The sequence below is a fragment of the Chelonia mydas genome, chromosome 2 (assembly GCF_015237465.2).
Source record: "Chelonia mydas isolate rCheMyd1 chromosome 2, rCheMyd1.pri.v2, whole genome shotgun sequence".
NCBI lineage: Eukaryota > Metazoa > Chordata > Testudines > Cheloniidae > Chelonia > Chelonia mydas.
Window position 1 is genome coordinate 203,854,348 of NC_057850.1, and position 19,534 is coordinate 203,873,881.

Sequence of the window (19,534 nt, forward strand, 5' to 3'; positions counted from 1 at the left end):
TGGACATGATAGGATTCTTCCAAATTTAAAATTTAAGGCCATGATATTTGTTTTAAAAAACACATTGGAGCATAAATTAGAGACCACACTTTATGGCATACCATATGCTTGTCAGTTCAGTTAATTTTTATAAACAGCAGAATCTATATAGGTTTATTTTCAGTGGTGTGTATATATTCAAGATAATTATTACACTTCAAGACAATTTTCACGTCATTTAATCTTAAAAAAAGAAGAGTGTTTAAAAGTCAGGTATGAGCTACAATAATGTTTGTAAAATTAAGTTTAGAATGTATTTAACTACATTGTAGCATTTCTTGTAGCAAACACTGTTGTTTTTCTTGCACTGTAGCAAACGTGATTAGAGTACAGGACTGGGAGTCAGAGGTTTCTATCCTATTCCTGTCTCTCTTGCTAACTTGATCAGGCAAGTCACTTACAATTTCTGTGCATCAGGTGTAATAATACTTCCAACCTCACAGCAGTGTTGTTGGGCTTAATTCATGAATGCGTGTAAAATTGCTTTAGAGTTTTCAAGGAAAAAGCACTCTGCAAATGCAAATAATTAATGTTAATATAATTACTAGATTTTGGCTGATGCTTTGAGTACATCTGTAACCCCCATTACACATACATATTCACTGAGAGGTGCATATACCTTTACAGTGTAGACAGAATGACTTTAAACATCTCCATTGTGTAGGATCAGATATGAAAGAGATAAGGTTGTTACCTACTGGCACTGCACTAATTAGCAATAGTGAAGATAAAAAGGGAAGGGTTAAAATTAGGGCTATCATGCAATTAAAAAAATTTATCGCAATTAAAAAAATTAATCGCGATCAATAGTGCAATTAAAAAAATTAATAGCAATTAATCACACTATTAAACAATAATAGAATACCATTTATTTAAATATTTTTGGATGTTTTTTTCCCTGTTACTCACCTTGTTATCATCCATGACAGTATTGAGTGACTCAGTCCACATAGGATCTATATCTCCATCTAGGACGATCCATTTTGGCCCATCCTGGGTAATATTAACCTGCTCTCTTAGAAGAGATGAGAAGAGACCTGCAAATTGTGTTTAAATAAAATCCAAATCAATATGGTGCTTCAATACAACCTTTTGAAACAAATATTCCTGAAATATTACTGCATCATTAAAAACACAAAAGATTTTGTAACAATGTAAGAACGGGTTTCCTTCTAGTTGCTTATTAAACAGCCATTCAAATTAAAGAGGAAATAGGCTCAGTGAAGCAGGTTATACAGCAAATTAACTGGCTATAAAAATGGCTGATTTCTGGTGTGACTGCATGATAGTACTGTTTGAGCAGGAGACCCACTGCATCAATCCTCATTATGTGGGCTAGGTACAGGAGGCTCCATGGGAGCTAGGGAGAAAGTTGCTGAGACACTGCAACAGCCTGCAGGATCTCTCTCCTCTACTTCAGCACCCCTGTTCTGCAGCTGGGAACTGGCCAGAGGATCCACAAAGCAAGGAATCAATTACTCTCTTCTCTTTCCATTGCCATTACCCTTGCCCTGACCCCAAATCTCATTGCATGGAAATATACAGGAAACCCTCATTGCTCTGGACTCCTTAGCTGGTAGGCATGCTCCATATTTGTTTTGTTTTTTCCTGGTGGAGGACTGTGTAGATCTTAGCGATGAAAGTAATGTTAACTGCTACTAGCCATCTTTCCATTCCCGGGTTGCATGATGTATAAAACCAAACAGCTCGTCAGTGGTCACAGCTTTTGGGTTTAGGTCATTCCACACAAGCTTTTGTTTCATGTTCACATATGTTCGGTTCAGAGTTCTCAGAACCTGAAGGGCAGGAGAGAAAAAAAGATCAACGCATGTGACTTAGTCACTGAACCTCAAACAAAAAGTTTCTAGCTTCTTTACCGTTTGTTAATAATGATAGATCTGTCAACCCCCATCCACAGCTGTCTTGGTTTCCCTGAGCTCCCTCCTGTCTGCCCTACTTTACCACCACCCTCCCACCGAACAGATAAAAGTGACCAGTAGGAATCTTGGTCTGACAATCCTGCTAAGGCTTCACTCTGGTAAACCACAGGAAGCTGGTCCAATGGAGAAGCTTGGATGAGGATGGACTTGTAGTCAAACCACTGAACTACAACTCAAGAAATCTGGGTTTAGTTCCCAGCTCCACCAGAGACTCCCTGTGTGACTTTAGGCAAATCAATTAATCTCTCTCTGTGCCTCAGATTCCCTTGGGTAAAATGGGGATAATATACAGTAATGACCAGGGCATCTAAAGGACCATAATATTGAAAAAACATGGCACTATATGATGACTGTCAAAACGTAGCAGCTGAGACGTAAGAGTATCATCTTCCAAAAATATTCAGCTACTACTTTGGGAACAAAGAAACATTGACCTCACTCTTCCTGGCTAGTAATCTAACTACACCCTCCAGCTTGACATCCCAAAACATACATTCAAACCTATTTGCCAAATATAGTTTCCATTATGCATTGCCATGACTATTCTCATTTTGAGTCATGCAAGTAATACGTAGGAGACAAACCCTACACTTTAATATTGAGATTTGTGATTGCACTTCATACCCCTGCTGCTGGGAATGCCTGAGCAATATGGTATCATATTGCAGCCTGAAGGGAAGAGAATATTTTTCTCTGTGAACTAATGAAATACTCTTTATAAAAAAAAAGACAGACAGAAAATGTGCCGTCTACTGTACCGTGCTCTTTCCTGTGCCTGCATTTCCCACCACAAAGACAGAGTGATGCACTGCCAGAAGCTCCTCCAGCTGAACAACCTGCCAAACAGAATTAGTACACAGCTAATGGTTTTGTTTTCCTGTCCTCCCATTATCACCAAGACACTAATTATTTCCCACATATTATCTCCCTCCCACCTTTTCCCTTAGTCAGGAAAATGAACTGTTGCCTTCGTAGCTTAAAAATGTGTATACCCAAGGGAACTGAGTTTGCCTTCTAAGGCTGTAGGCAAAGCCCAGTCTTGTTTGGATGAATGAATATACCTCAATAAATTAAAACAAATCTCATTTTCCAACTAATTGATTTACACAATCATGGAGACTAGTAAAAGAAAATGAGAACCATCACCATACCATGGGCTACAGAATGGGGATCAAACATTTTGTTGTATGGTGTGAAGAATAGTAACCACATATCACAGGTTAAGTGGTGCTAGGAGTTAGAACAACATAGCAACAATAATTTCTGCTAATGTGCAACATTCAACAAGTCCCTGTTGAATCCATCTAAAAATAGTCTGGGAAGATACCGAATAACCCATGTGATTCTTAGCCTAAGATATAAATAATTTAGATGTTTTTCACAAATTTAGTTCTGTCTAAATAATACACACGAGCTCTTTTTGTATCCAAAGTATGATTCCCCCTTATTCACATGAGGCTTTGGAAAAAAAAACAGCAGCAAATTAACTGTCTGATTGATGTGAAAATCAAACACCACTTTTGACAAAAACCTGGAATCAGGCCTAAGAACCACCTTATCTTTATGAAAAGAAATACAAACACGTGGTTCAGTCCCCAAGGCATTCATTTTCAGTCACCATTCTGACTGACATTATGGCAATATTATGATTTCTCTCTTAAAATGGCATTATAACGAACACGCAGCTAAGGGTTCAGAAGATGACTTCATAAAAGTGTAGCCAAGACCAAACTGAGATTCCAAGAAAGGAAAGGATTTCTCATAATGGGATACACATTAGATTAAACCCTTCATAAATTTCTTCACCACATTGCGCACAGCCATCAGCCACCAACAAAAAATGATAAGCAGAGACAGCTGCCAAATGAACTTTCAGAGATGAGTTAGATAACCCTGCAGCTATTAAGTGCATCAAATATTCTAAAACACAAGGTATGGGAGCTGAGGCAGGAGAATCATCTTTTCTCCTCATCCAAGCTACATATCTGGGCCATTTCAAGTGGTAACACTTTTTGGTAGACATGCTTTCTAGAATTAAGTAGTACATCCTGCACAGACAAAGAACACAACTGTTCAAAAGTAGACAAAATTGAAGTCTGATTGCACACACCGTCAAGTGAAGGGACTGCAGGTGTGGATGAAGGATCCTGCCCTCTTGCTGAGAGAGCGGATCTGGAGAAAGAGGAAGATGCATGAAGGCTCTGCCAGAAAGAGGAGGCAGATCGGTAAATCACTGATGTGACCAAGCCAGGGCAATGAGAATCATCCTTGCCCTGTCCTGATGTATCTTCCTTGCAACCTTCTGGATTAATGGAAAGGAGGAAAAGCATACATCAGGCCCTCTCCCCACTGCAGAAGAAAAGCATATGATATGAATTGACTGTCCCTGCTCACTCTGGAGCAGAAGATGCAACACTTTTTGTTGAACCTCATTGCGAACAGCTTCACTTCTGGTTAACTCCAACTGGAAAATATCTTCTGAACAAACTGATCCTTTAGGGACCACTCATGAATCTTAGAATTGTCTCTACAGAGAATCTGCAACTCAGAAGTTCTTCCATGCTAAACGCAGGGCCACCAGATAAACATTTTGAAGAATGCACCAATCCCATAACTTGATTGCCTCAGCACAAAAGGAGAGTAGAGTAAGCAGCCCCCTATTTGTTGACGTAGTTGTCACCATGCCTGGTATGGATCACAGCTGAGAGGGCCAATCTCAGGTCAGACTGTCCAAAAACTGGGCAGACACCCCCACATGGTATATTCTATAATTAGATTTAAACAAACCAGCAACAAATGTATGCTCCTGGATCACCATAACTAGCTTAACATGGAGCCACAGACAGTCCCCTTCGACAATCCAGCCTATATTACCAGCCAGACAAACTGGACTTCTGTGATGACAGGTTATTAAAACCAAAAATCAGCACACATTAGGTTCTTCCAGCTCCAGGGGGCCAGTCACTTATCCAAGTCAATGGATGCTCAGGACCTTACACCAAACACAAGGCTGTAGCCAATCCTTTAGTGAGCTAACTGAAGATTTATTAACTATGAAAAAAAAACAGTTACTAAAAAGTTAAAGCCAATAAAATACATTACAGTTGGATCAAAGTATGTATTCCAAAATGTTAGCATGGATGTTAAATCTGCTAACTTTCTATAAGTCTCTCTGGGTTGCCCAAATAGTTTTTGGGGACCTCGGTTCTTTTGTTCAAAATTTCCTCTGGTCAGAATTCACCAGTCCAAAGATGAAGTAGGAAAGAGGTGGCCAGGGCCTTTGTTCTCCCTTTTTTAATCTGGACCCTTTTTGCTGGAAAAATCCTTGTGGTGTTATGGAATCAAGCAGTTAAACAGCATATATGCTCTGCCATCAGTTCTTCATCTGAATTGCAAATTTCTGCTTGCACATTTTCCATATGTGCCATTTGAGGCATCCTCAGGGACAACATGCAGGGGCTCTTGTTTAGAGTTCATTTGTTATTCCTGAAGAGCTAACCTGTGAGCGTTTCTCATACTCACAAACATGTTTTAGTTAAAAACCATATAGCAAAATCTCATAATTCCACACACAATGTCAAGATGTACATTATAACCAGATAATAATATTCAGCAGATTACAACTTTTCCAATGATACTTCAGAAGGCATACTGTGAACAAGATTTATTACAATTTTGTAAAAGTGGTGACTATATTAGTATAGATGGTCACCTTCCCCTTTAGACAGCATCACAGTAGTGCATAGCAGATATATTGCCTATTACCATTTGCACAACCCTCCTCTGTAAGTGAGGGATAATCTGAGGGCCAGGTGAATGGCTCTCAGCTCCGATACACTGATATGCAAGGCTCTGTCCTGAGAAGTCCAGTGGCACTGAACTGTCAGATGACTCAAATGCACCCTGGCTCAACCATTGTTTGAAGCATCTGAAGTTACCATCAGAGATGGTGGGGGATTGACTTGAACACTCCTGAGAACATTTGCTCTGATTGACCACCACGCTAATGAGTCTAAAATGTTGGTCAGCATGCCTTAAAATATTTGAAGATTGGCCCAACTTGGCATATAGACTTGAGACATCCAGCACTGCATAGGCCTCATTCTTAGAGGAGAGAACAGAGTCACATAAGCAGTGGCTGCCATGAGACCCAGAAAAAAAGTTTTTGAATGCTTAAAACATATTGTAGTATTTTCAGAAATCTGTCTTAATGGATAGGCTCTCCCTTCCAGAGTCCAATATGGAGCCTATGATCAAAAATCTCTGAGTTTGACAGGCATTTAACTTTTTGACATCAAGAAGACCAGCCAGATCTGAGAAAAGGGTGGTTGTAAAAGCAATATGGTTTAGTACATCCTTGCGCACAGCAGCCAATTGATCAAGCTGGGGTAGACAAAAAAAACTCTGCCTTCTCATTTGAGCCACTACCATGGAGAAGCACTTTGTAAAAACTCTAGACACCATGGAGAGGCCAAATGGCACCACCTTGTACTGAAAATAGTGTCCTGGCACCATGAATCAAGGGTATTTACAATGAGTGTGATGAATCAATATATGAAAATACATGTCCTTTAAATCAAGAGTCACAAATGAATCCATGATCAAAAGTGAAGGGATTACAGAGGCCAAAGTTAAGACAGGGAATCAAAACTTCCATATGTATTTATTCAGGTTCCTTAAGTCTATAATTGAATGTCACCCCCGTTTCTCCTGGTCAGTTTGGGACTATGATGAGGTAATGCTCACCTGATCCTGAAGGGGGCGGGGCAAAGCCTAGAGGGCAGAAAGAACTTGATAAAAGGGAGAGATGTTTGCTATACTCTTCCTCTCTCTTCCACCTCCATCTACAGACATCACCACCAAGCGACTGAAGTGCTGACCAAGGGAGAGAGCCTGGCTGAAGGGCAACCAGCCAGCCTGTGCTGAGAAGCATCTAAGTTTGCAAGGGAACTGAAAGTGTTAAGATCAGCTTAGAATGCGTTTTCTTTTGTTTCATTTGACCAAATCTGACTTGTTGTGCTTTGATTTATAATCACTTAAAATCTACCTTTTGTAGTTAATAAACATGTTTGTTTATTCTACCTGAAGCAGTGCATTTGGTTTGAAGTGTGTCAGAGACTCCCCTTGGGATAACAAGCCTGGTACATATCAATTTCTTTGTTAAATTGATGAACTCATATAAGCTTGCAGCATCCAGCAGGCATAACTGGACACTGCAAGTCAGAGGTTCCTAGGGTTGTGTCTGGGACTGGAGATATTGGCTAGTGTCATGTGGTTCCACGATCCAAGCAGCAGCTGGCCAAAAGTGCTCACTCACGTAACTGGGAGCAGCTTACATGCTAGAGGCTGTGCAGGAACAACCCAGGAGTGGGGGTTCTCACAGCAGATCAGGGTAAGGCTGGCTGCCAGAGCTGAGGACTGGAGTGACCTAGCAGATCACCGGTCCAGATAACACCAGGGGAACATCACAATTCCCCCATCCTTTTTTCTGCACCACAAAGTACCTGGAATAGAACTCAACTCCAAGTATTCAGGTACCTCCTTGACAGCTGCTATCAAAAGTAATTTTTTTACCTCTGAAAGTAGAATATCCTCACAAGAAGATACCCTAAAAAGGGAAAGATACATGGAAGTGGAGAGCAATAGTCTTTCAAACTGTATGGCACCGACATTTTCTATATAAGTTCTTAAACCCATTTGTCTGATGTAATAAGTCTCCATGGACTGATAAAATGGGCTCGCCTGTCTCCAAACAGATACGACACCCAGATGGAGAGTGACTCTCTCCCAAACTCTTGAGGCACCTGGTATCCAACACTGGGAAGACAGCAGGGCACGAAGCATGCCTCTTGAATCCCAGCTTCTTCCTCTGCGGTTCCACCATCACCCAGAACTGAAACACTAACACCTACCTACCAACTAACAACAACAAAACACAAATGAACACTGATGGAGAAAGAACTCTGGATCTGAGCAGATTGGAGTGGTTCACTTCAATCCAGGCACGTGGCTGGAAGGAGATGAGGTAGTAGAGGATGCAGCGCCCTCTGATACAGCCTCATTCTGAGAATGTTTGGAGACACTGAAGGGAAAGATGGTGTGGGTGGGGGGTGAGACAGCACCCCAAGCGACACTTGCTAGAAAGTTCTACCATTGGGCAGCGCAATACTCAGGAATGGGAATATGCAGAGCCACTCAAAGAACTACATGATCTTACTTCAGCCCTTGTTCTCCCTTCCCATTATTGCTGCTGCACTGTGTATTGCCGTCACTCATGGTGTCTTGTCTAAAATAAACACACTATATGTTATACATAATAATACTTATTTATTTGCTGGTGTTAAAGTGTTGGTACTATAAACCTACTGTACTGTATGTTAAGAGAACTCTTCAACACAGAGGTATCTGAACAAGAAATATTTCCCTGTCTCCATATGGGCAGTATATACACTACATATTTACTAACATGAATCTACTTGTATTGAATTGCAATATGCCGTCATGACACAGTGCCTTTGAAACACCTAGACTTTCAGGACACATTAGGAACACTGCAATGTACTGCAAGTTAACCTTCATGTCTAATACAATTTGACTGCAATTATGTTGATTGAAACTCTTAAGGGGTGTAATTAAAAGCAATGGATTATTTTACTTTGAGAATAAAGCTCTCCTCAGGCTGCAAGTGAAGCTCCAGGGTAGATTGTTTAACCATCTGTTCAAATTGCAGGTCCCTCTTCCTCGGAACATCCAGAGCTGGAAACAGGTCACTGATCAGGCCCATGAAAATTGGGATATCATCTGTCACTATTTTAGGCAAGTTGAAGTCTCTTAAGGTTCGCATAAGTATCTGGAAAAGGATGGTAAATCACATATTATCATATCAGCCAGGGCTTTAAACCCATCTCACTCTCTTCAGGATTCGTCTTTATTCCCAGTGATTCAGAGATAAAACACAGTATCAGAAGTTCTTATGATTGTTAAACCTAAATATGTACATAAAAAGGTACCTAACCTGATCCTCAGGTCTGTTCTTATCTCCTCGCTTCAATGAGCCAGCAACCACCAAGACTGACTTAACAGCACGAAGTCCCCAGTCATAATGATCCTTTGAAAAAAAACAAAAACACTGACTATTCATGAAACCTTATGAACTGAAAGTTTAAATTTAAATATTTAAGGAGAAAACCTTTCTTAGAAGTATATGCAATTTAATATATAGCTAGACGGAGAGAGAAACTAGAATTTACAACATATTAGAATATTTTAGACTAGTGTAAATATGCAGTAACATCACTGATTTCAGAAGATTTACAATGAGCTGATTTATACTGGTGTATCTGACAGCAGAATCTGGCCTGTTGAATGTAAGTGGTTTTATGAAATGACGGAAAACAAACAGGTGTTTATCTGCAAGTACTCAATGCTGCACAATTCAAAAAGAGATCTGATAACATACTAAAAGAATGAGCTAAGCATCCAAAATAAATTACAGGGGAAAAATAAAAATAAAAACAATACTAATAATCCCTTTAAAACCTTTTTACCTTTTCAAAACACTTAAACAATAACCAAATCTCACAAGATCTCTTTGAGGTACCATAGACGTTAAGTACTAGTAGTGAGTATTGTCATCCATATTTTACTGAGGACAAAATTAAGGCAAACTAGTTAAGTGGTTTGCCCAAACCCAGAAAGGGATTCCATCTCAAAGTAGCATTGGAGCTCAGGAGTCCCTGGCTCACATTCTTGTAAATCACAGATTAATATCTTCCTTTCACTACATTCCAAAAATATATAGAAGATTTGAAAGAAATCAGAATGGTCTCGAGCCATGTTTTAAGGAGCATGAGAGGGGAACTTCAGTATATTTACAGGAGGCAAGAATTACAAAGTTATGCACGTAGAAAGGTAAACTGTTTTCTTTCACAATGGTTTTATTTGCCAAGATTTATGGGTAAAGCTGAAGGGTTGTTCAGACAGACAGTGGTCATTCAACTAATGAAACTGAATATAAAGAACACCTTCACCTGTAACGAGTTATACTTTTGGAAATGAATGAATAGCATACGCTGGGGAGGGGGGGAAATAATAAATCTGACTTTTATAACTTTGACATTTTTTAGGTAAGTATTGTGAATAAGACTTCTTCCTAGTGCAATTACTATATAATTTAGCAATGATACTATACTTCCTGCATTTGACGTTCTCTTTACTGTATTTGTGTGGCAAATTTTAAAACTCTCATCCAAATATAGCTAGTCATAAATCACCAATTGTAATTCTTACATTGCCTAGTGGTTTTTCTTTTTTCAGTAGATCCTAGTATAGATGCATTACAACAGCAGGATTGAATTCCATCACACTATGTATCTTGAACGGTTAATAGTCAATTATTTATTCCAAAATTAATGCATTACAAAAACACTAAGTACCAGGGGGAAAAAGTCACTTCTGAATGCATGGAGCCACTATTTTAAATGACAGCAACTGTTTTACTGGGCATCACCTTAGCTGATATAATAAAGATCTACATGCAATTTAAAATATATACATAAAATTATAAATTATGCAAATTTCACTCTGCCCAACATCACTATTTTGAAATCGGGGTTGGGTGGGTGGTATTTAGCATATATCTAGCCCAGAAGTCCAAAACAGACCCTCACCTGTTTAGAAAGCAGCTCCCTGCAGAGAGTATACAAGGTAGTAAACTTCCTGGCTAACAAGCGTGCATCAGTAAATCCCTCAGCAACCAACATAATTTCACAGATCAGTTCAATGTCAGGGACAACCATAGCACAGGGTCTTAAAAAAAAGTCAAAATACACAGATTAGTATTTAAGCATGGTAAGAACAAGTCACCTAAATCAAGTGACTGATGTGTATAAACATTCTTAAACAGAGCTCAAGAGAGTCACAATTATGTGAGTCAGTTAGAGCAAACAAGGACTCTGCTTCAAATTAAAAAATAATGGTTAATTAGGCACTGTGGATTATTAGCATTCAGTAACACTGCTACATACAAAGGACACGGCTGAAAAGTACAGAGCTTTCAAGTCAGATACTGCAGCCTCCTCAGCGTTAGTGCTTCAGAACAATATATGATTCTGTCACTTAGTGTGATGGACTGGCAGACACTTGCAAGGCGCAGTTAATACTGGAACATACAAAGACCTGCTACTCGAGTCATGGTCACCATTTTGGATTTGCTCTTCTCAAGCGTGAATCCTCCTGGAGGACTGTTTAAGATGGAATAAAACTTCTTTTTCCTTTTTTTTTTAAACTTTATTTTTATTCTGGTTTTTAAAACAGAATACACATTGGCAAGCCATCCAGCCATTAAAACATCTCAGTCAACACAAAACCAAAAACAGACACACATAAACAGAGAGAAGGTCAAAGACGCCCCTCATTAAATCACTATTTGAAACATGTAGAAGTTCTTAATTTTTTCCATAGGGTGGATTACATTTTAACAGAGATTGTGTCTCATGGAACACCTTTTCCTTCCTTCTGCGATCAAATGGACTTCTCCCATTCACAATCATGAAGGGAAACAGAAACTAACAAAAAGGTTCAGAACAAGTGCTTCATGTATTCCAAGGAATTTTCCTCACATACATCAAGGTGCAAAAAACCCTGTAGTGGACAATTCTGGAATAAAAGTATAGGGAAAATTCTTCCTAATCCTTATTAGTGGTTGCCATGTATCCTAAAGCATGAAGGTTTATACTCCATCTATATCCTACCTAACAGAACGTAACTCAAGTGGCAAACACAGCAATGGCTTGCATGGAATATTAGTTTACTATCTGATATATTTTTAGCTGTCTCTTCTGAGATTTTTGTAGATGGCGACAAGAGGCGTTAGTAGAGCCTTGTGCGGATATAAAATTTGTATCCGCAGCTACTCACTTGTTATTCATCCTCATCTCTTAATAGTTGTAGAAGAAAGTAGTATCAGTGAACAAACATGCACTGCTAAAAAAAACCAAAACCAAAAACCCACAGGGCCCATTTCTGCCCTAAAGTTCTACCTTGTAAAAATCAGCCACAGAGATGCATGGCTCTGAGAGGCAAATCCCAGGTGGTGAGTGAGAGCCTGGAACGCCAATTCAGCCCTAAAAAGTCTTACAGCTTACTCCAGTCACTTAAAATATTGAGGTCTAGTGAACTTCAAAATCACTCATTTTCTTTTGAGGCTGAATCATGAAAAGCACTAAGGCAAAAGTAAAGATTTTGGGTCAAAGTCAAATGTTTATGCAAGCAGGTGTCACTCCACTGAAGTAAAAGTATATTTCCAGTCAGATCCAAGTAGAATTTCAAATCTAATCATCAGATTAAAATCACAATTGGCATAGGTGCTTACCATTCTGTGGATTAAATGGAGGAATACCTGCTTATACAGAGGTGAATTTAGTCCTACAAACCTATTTTGACAATTTAACAACCACCACAGGTTAGAATTATATATGCAACATATAAAGGAAATTAAAGATAATATAAAAGGTTAGAGCTTGCACTTCTTAGATTTTAATTACATTCTTTGGTAATATGGTGTATTATGCAACATGTATTTTAGGTAAAGCTACTAAAATGACCAAAAATATATTAAATTGTTTTGCAGTGCTTATGCTTCATGTCTGTCCAATAATCACCAACCCAACAATTTACCAACTAAAACAAGGGCCATATTTTCAATAAGTGCATATGAAACATGTATGTACATGGGCATACTTACATCTGTGCAAGCATACAAAAAGTAGGGCTGTCAAGCGATTAAATTAATTGTGCGATTAAAAAAAATAATCGTGATTAATCGCATTGTTAAACAATAATGGAATACCATTTATTTAAATATTTTTGGATGTTTTCTACATTTTCAAATATGTTGATTTAAATTATAAACACAGAATACAAACTGTACAGTGCTCACTTTATATTTATTTTTGATTACAAATATTTGCACTTTAAGAAAAGAAATAGTATTTTTCAATTCACCTCATATAAATACTGTAGTGCAGTCTCTTTATCATGAAAGTTGAACTTACAAATGTAGAATTATGTACAAAAAAAAACGGCATTCAAAAATAAAGCACAATGTAAAACTTTAGAGCCTAAAAGTCCACTCAGCCTTACTTCAACCAATTGCTCAGACAAACAAACTTGGTTACAATTTGCAGGAGATAATGCTGTCCGCTTCTTGTTTACAATGTCAGCTGAAAGTGAGAACAGGCATTTGCACGGCACTGTTGTAGCCAGCGTCACAAGATATTTACGTGCCAGATGTGCTAAAGATTCATATGTCCCTTCATCTTCAACCACCATTCCATAGGACGAGTCCATGCTGATGATGGGTTCTGCTTGATAACAATCCAAAGCAGAGCGACCGGTGCATTTTCATTTTCATCATCTGAGTCAGATGCCACCAGCAGAAGGTTGATTTTCTTTTATGGTGGTTCAGGTTCTGTAGTTTCCGCATCAGAGTGTTGCTCTTTTAAGACTTCTGAGAGCATGCTCCACACCTCGTCCCTCTTAGATGTTGGAAGGCACTTCTGAACTTTAAACCTTGGGTCGAGTGCTATAGCTATTTTTAGAAATCTTACATTGGTATCTTCTTTGTGTTTTCTCAAATATGCTGTGAAAAAGTGTTCTTAAAACAAACGTGCTGGGTCATCATCCGAGACTGCTATAACATGAAATATATGGCAGAATGCGGGTAAAAAAGCAGGGAACATACAGTTCTCCCGCAAGGGGTTCAGTCTCAAATTTAATTAAGGCATTATTTTTTAATGAGCATCAGCAGCATGGAAGCATATCCTTTGGAATGGTGGCTGAAGCATGAAGGGGCATATGAATGTTTACCATATCTGGCACATAAATACCTTGCAACACTGGCTACAAAAGTGCCACGCAAATGCCTGTTCTCACTTTCAGGTGACATTGTAAATAAGAAGCAGGCAGCAGCATCTCCTGTAAATGTAAACAAACTTGTTTGTCTTAGCGATTGGCTGAACAAGAAGTAGAATTGAGTGGACTTGTAGGCTCTAAAGTTTTACGTTGTTTTGTTTTTGAGTGCAGTTATGTTACAAAAACAAAAATCTACATTTGTAAGTTGCACTTTCATGGTAAAGAGATTGTACTACAATACACGTATGAGGTAAATTGAAAATATTATTTCTTTTGTTTATCATTTGTACAGTGCAAATATTTGTAATAAAAATAATATAAAGTGAGCACTGTACACTTTGTGTTCTGTGTTGTAATAGAAATCAATATATTTGAAAATGTAGAAAACATTCAAAAATATTTAATAAATTTCAATTGGTAGTCTATTGCTTAACAGTGCAATTAATCGTGATTAATTTTTTTTAAATCAAAATTAATTTTTGAGTTAATTACATGAGTTAACTGTGATTAATTGACAGCCTTAATAAAAACGTAAATTTGGTGCCTTTCAACCTATCTGCATAGATTTCCATATACAACTGCTGTAATTACTCACAAAATAGTGGGTATCCTTGTACACATGTATGTTTTATGTGTAGATCTTCCATGTTATTAAATACTCAAAAGTTTTACACCTTATATATGTAAAAATATGAAAAAAGTTCCATTATTAAGTGCATCCATCCCTATCAATTTGTATGGGCAGAAATAACCGTGTTGAACATTTTCACAGAAACTCTGAAATAAGTAGAAACTGTCTTACATTGCAAACCAGGCCAGTGACATTAGGTGGCATGAGTACTCTAAATGATAAGCTACCGTACACTTGCCTGAATAGAGCTTTGAGATTTTCGGGTAGTTCTGTTCGACCAGCATATCCTGGGTTCATGGTAATAAATATCCCAACTGATGGTTTCAGTGTAATGTTTTCTCCAAGGAATAAAAATCTGCAATAGCCACAACATGATGTAAGTAAATGACTTGCTATAATACTGCAGTTTGATTAGAGGCCAACAATTATTTCCATCTTTTAAAAAATCCAAAGGAAAACCTCGGAATGCAGAACTGCATTTGAAATGGAGAACAGATTGTCTGATTTAGGAAAAAAAAATCTGTGCAGGTAATTGTGATCAAGAAGAGGTATGTGGTAGGTTGTTATGGTGCTTCTCAATCCAAGAGAAAAAAATATAACAAAGATACAGAAGGAAATGGGGCAGATCCTGAGCTGATATAAACCGTCATAGCTCCATTGACTTCAGTGGAATTAGGACAAAATCTACCAAGCCAAGGACCTGCTCCATAGTATGTAATAACTCTATATAGGGTGAAATCCTAGAGTTAAAGTGAATGGCAAAGCTCCCATTAACTTCAGTGGGGCCAGTATTTCACCCATATTCTAGGTGTTTTCTTCTTATAATTTTGGGGAGAGGGCTAATCTTAGATATTAAATTAGCTTCTAGATATACATATATTACACACACACACACACACACACACACACACGAGAATTTACAAGGGAGGGCTCAACATCTGTCCATAACAGGATTTTTAGAAATATACTTCTAAATTTTTGTACTTATGTCTTTGCAAAGACCTATAAAAGAAATGACGTTAAAATACTTACTTTTTCCTCTTATTTCTAATGGCATCGTGTATGGTCTTTACTTGCACTGCCACCACTGATAGGACTTCTACTGAAATTCGATTAAACTCATCAAAGCATCCCCAAGCACCTGTCTGGACCAAACCTTTATAGATGTTTCCTATGGACTAAAAGATAGAACCAGCCATTTATTATTTATTTTCAGAAAGATTAAAGTTTTTTTTAATCTACTGTATGTTAAAAAAATAAAATAGTACTGAAACCACTGTTTGATAAAATACCGTACCTTATAGTCCATCTGTTCAGAACAGTTGAAGACATAGACCATCATACCAAGGGCACGGCCCAGGTCTTTGGTGGTCTCTGTTTTGCCTGTGCCAGCTGGCCCTGCAGGAGCCCCACTCATTGTCAGGTGTAGAGACTGTGTTAGAGTAATGTAACACCTTTAAGCAATGAGACACAATTATTATTGCGTGCAAAGAATGTTACTAACATGGTGGAGATTTTAAAACCACAAAAGCTGGGAAATTTAGGATATCACCAAAACCTTAATTGTATATGTTGTGCATATATGTTATAATAGGATCTTGCATGATATGGACCATGTAAAAAGTGAAGTGTGACATGCTAATTTGCAAATATTTATTTTACATATATAAGCCAATTGTGTAGAATGGTACATACACTAATTGCAATACTTGTCAGATTATACTGAGAACCTATAGCACATCAACTAGGGAATATTTTATTTTATCTATTTTACAAACACAAAGATCATACCATTTGTTTCATTTACACACACGCACATAAAGGTATTGCATTTGTCATATTAAGAAGGACTGTAAACACATTTATGAAAGAACACAGAGGTTTGCTATGGAAAATTTAACTTTGTATTCTATTAAATGGATCAAGCAGAGATAGTTCATTATTAACAGTCAGTACCTGTCAGTCAGAGGTGTAATAACTAGACGAGAGGTATTTCCCAAATACTCATAAAAGTACTGGAACTGAGCATCGCAAATGTTGGCAAGGCAGTGTTTCTGGGCCTCATCCCATCTATGGCGTAGTTGTGACAGCCAAGCAAAAGCTTGGGAACTAGTGACCTAAAACCATCGCACAAACATAGTGTCATGTGGAAGCTGTGGAGATGAAAGAAACCAGACACTCCCAAAAGATTTAACTGTCATCAGCAGGTTTCACACCTTGTCTTTTACAAGTAATTACTACTACACGCAATTATAAGGGATTATACTTACTTCCAGGCATGTTGAGAGCCATTGAACAAAATCGTAAACCCTGTATATAATGGAAACCACTTCAAGCCAGGGGGGTGCAGCAGAACTCCCAGCATCCCTGGTTCCAGCACCTATGATTACCTCCCAAGTCCTTTTCACTCTCCATCCAATATAAGGTGATATGCATTCAGACCACTGACATGTTATCTGTAACTTCAGTTTCACCAGAACAAAAGTTTTGTGTGTAGGAATATATTTATCCTGCAACCACCATGAGAGACAGACAGGCCTCCAGTTCTGGAGGGCTAAACAGAGATCAGAACAAAACAACTAATGGCTAAATAATCAAAGATGGAGAAGCTACAAAGAGAAGCTACACAGAAAGACAGACTAGTTCCAGACATGCCTTCATGGAACCCATCATCTGAAGAACAGACTTGGCTTACCCAGGGATAACTTGCACTCATAAACTTTATGATCTAAGGTTCTGAAAGGAACCCTTTGCTGATCAAAGTTTGAAGCTGGTTTGAACCATCCTACAAATGGGTAAAAAAAAATTCTTGGTTTGATTCATCACCCAAGTATGAGACTCCAGAATGCAATGTACCACAGAGAGAGGTATGGCCAGCGGTTCAGTACATGGGTGGGAAGCTGGTAGTTCTTGTGCCCACAACTATATCATCTGCCCCTTCCTTATGCACTCATGCAAGCCTGGACACATGCTTGGCTTAAAGTCCTTTTCTTTTTTTTTTCTTTTAAACCCTAAAACATTGTATGAAGAAAAAGTTACACCCTATAATTTACCTTTTGAGCAACAAGTTTTGCCACCACATCTCGAGCATGAACATCTATAGTGCAAATGGTCATGATCTTCTGTCTGTCACCTGAGGCAAGTTCTCCCAGCAACAAAGCAATGAGAGCGTTTAGCTGAGCAATCTAAAAAGATGACAATTTTGTTGCAACATTTCATTCCACTGCCCCAGTCACCACCACTACAGGAGATACATTCTGCCTATATAATGAATTCAATTACCACATAAGCTATCTTGCACATGCATGGTTATAACTCACCAAGTATGTTTGGAACACTGGATCAGTTCTGGGCATATCAGGAGTAAAAATATGGTGATTATTTGGAAGGCGTTTGGGGGAAAGGACTAGTTAGTTTGTCTAAAAAACAACTAATACAATAATGGCCCCAAACAGGAGCAGAAATGATTAAAGTGGTTCAGAGGAGTTAAATAGGACACTGGGATAAAGTTAAACAGAAACTTTTATAGTCAATATCAGGAAAACCTTCTGAATGGTGAGATCTATTAGACTGCAGAAATGTCTTTCAAGGAAAGGGGGAAAATGATTCTTTGTCCAGTAAAAATGTCTGAGGCAAAGTACTTGAAAATATACTGTATGAAAGTACAATGGCTTGAGGTTTAAAGAAGTACAACACAATGAATGGAGGAATTATTAAATGTGATATTAATGAAGTTACTTATAGCTGCACTGTGAAAATACCCTTAATGAATGTGTTTTCTTCAAAACACTTCACATTGACAGTAAAGAAGATCATAGCCTGTGGCTGGGCACATGTTTAATTAGGCAAACAGAACATTAATAGAGTGCATATAATGTAGTGTGTAAGCGATGTATGATACAGCCGTGTTGGTCAGTGTTCAGACCCTACTATGAAAAAAGGATTCAAGAATGAATGAGACCTCAAAAGCTATGCTTTTTCATTATTAGAATAATGCAATTTAGCCATCAGCTTTCTTGTAGTCCCCAGATTTAAGGGTCTGGTAGTTATCTAAGTGATAACTTAGTGATGACTTTTGAGAATTACAATTGTAATTCCTAATTTGTTTACTTTATAGCAAGATTTTTTTTTAAATGGGTTATTTACCTTGGGTTTAGGCTACCAAACCATAACTTCATGGGATACACTAATCTGATTACAAAGGACATTTGAATGGCAAAATTTCAAGTTGAATTACTCTGCACCCTGATAAGTCTCAAACACTTCCCCACACAAAAAATGTTATTCATTTATAAAATCTTAGAAAGTTGCCTAATTTAGGGTGACCAGCTGTCCTGTTTTTATAGGGACAGTCCTGTTTTTGGGGACTTTTTCTTATATAGACGCCTTTTACCCCACACTCCCTGCCCCATTTGTTCACAGTTGCTATCTGGTCACCCTACCTAATGTATATAAGGTTCTTGGGTCCACTCCATACTCTTAGGGGTGCAAAGGGAGCAAAATGCTCCCACAAGGGAGGGTGTCCCAGAGGGGGAATAACTGGAACACAGAGTAGTGGTGTATGGTGCCTAAGGAGGAATCCCTGCTAGCTGGCACAGTTTAGAGCAGCCTGCTTCAGGGCCAGGGCTGAGAACCAAGGAATGGGCTCCTTGTGAGCACCCTTGCCATGTTCCACCGAGCAAAAGGACAAGAGGTACAGTATGTATCTGTTAGATGAAGAAATACCAAAAAACCATAGCAACTCATCAATTTTTAAATAGACTTCTCTACCTCTTTCAAGGGGAGGTGGAGGGATTCTGCTTAAAAATTGATGACACAATATTAGGCAGTGCTATGACTTACATAATTTGATGGGTTTGATTTTTTTCATTCTTAGCTTGCAGATATGATGAAAAAATTATTTAGTTCTGGCATATCATCCATTATAATCAAATCAGATCTAGTTTTTAAAAATTAAGCTATTTAATTTGAAAGTTTGAAAGAAAAAAGAATGCAAACATTAGAACGCCAT

At 38.2% G+C, this 19,534-nt stretch overlaps 1 protein-coding gene across 1 annotated transcript in view; it reads right to left on the minus strand.

Annotated features, from left to right (window-relative positions):
• Positions 1-19,534, minus strand: part of DNAH11 (dynein axonemal heavy chain 11) — a 277,792-nt gene that overhangs the window by 161,257 nt on the left and 97,001 nt on the right. Inside the window, exons 31-41 of the mRNA XM_037890566.2 lie at positions 17,577-17,708; positions 16,480-16,640; positions 15,821-15,977; positions 15,556-15,701; positions 14,762-14,878; positions 10,649-10,787; positions 8,995-9,087; positions 8,635-8,829; positions 2,738-2,815; positions 1,703-1,835; positions 949-1,076 (exon numbers count right to left, since the gene is read on the minus strand). Coding sequence (XP_037746494.1) covers positions 949-1,076; positions 1,703-1,835; positions 2,738-2,815; positions 8,635-8,829; positions 8,995-9,087; positions 10,649-10,787; positions 14,762-14,878; positions 15,556-15,701; positions 15,821-15,977; positions 16,480-16,640; positions 17,577-17,708 — 1,479 coding nt within the window. The remainder of the gene's footprint in view (positions 1-948; positions 1,077-1,702; positions 1,836-2,737; positions 2,816-8,634; positions 8,830-8,994; positions 9,088-10,648; positions 10,788-14,761; positions 14,879-15,555; positions 15,702-15,820; positions 15,978-16,479; positions 16,641-17,576; positions 17,709-19,534) is intronic.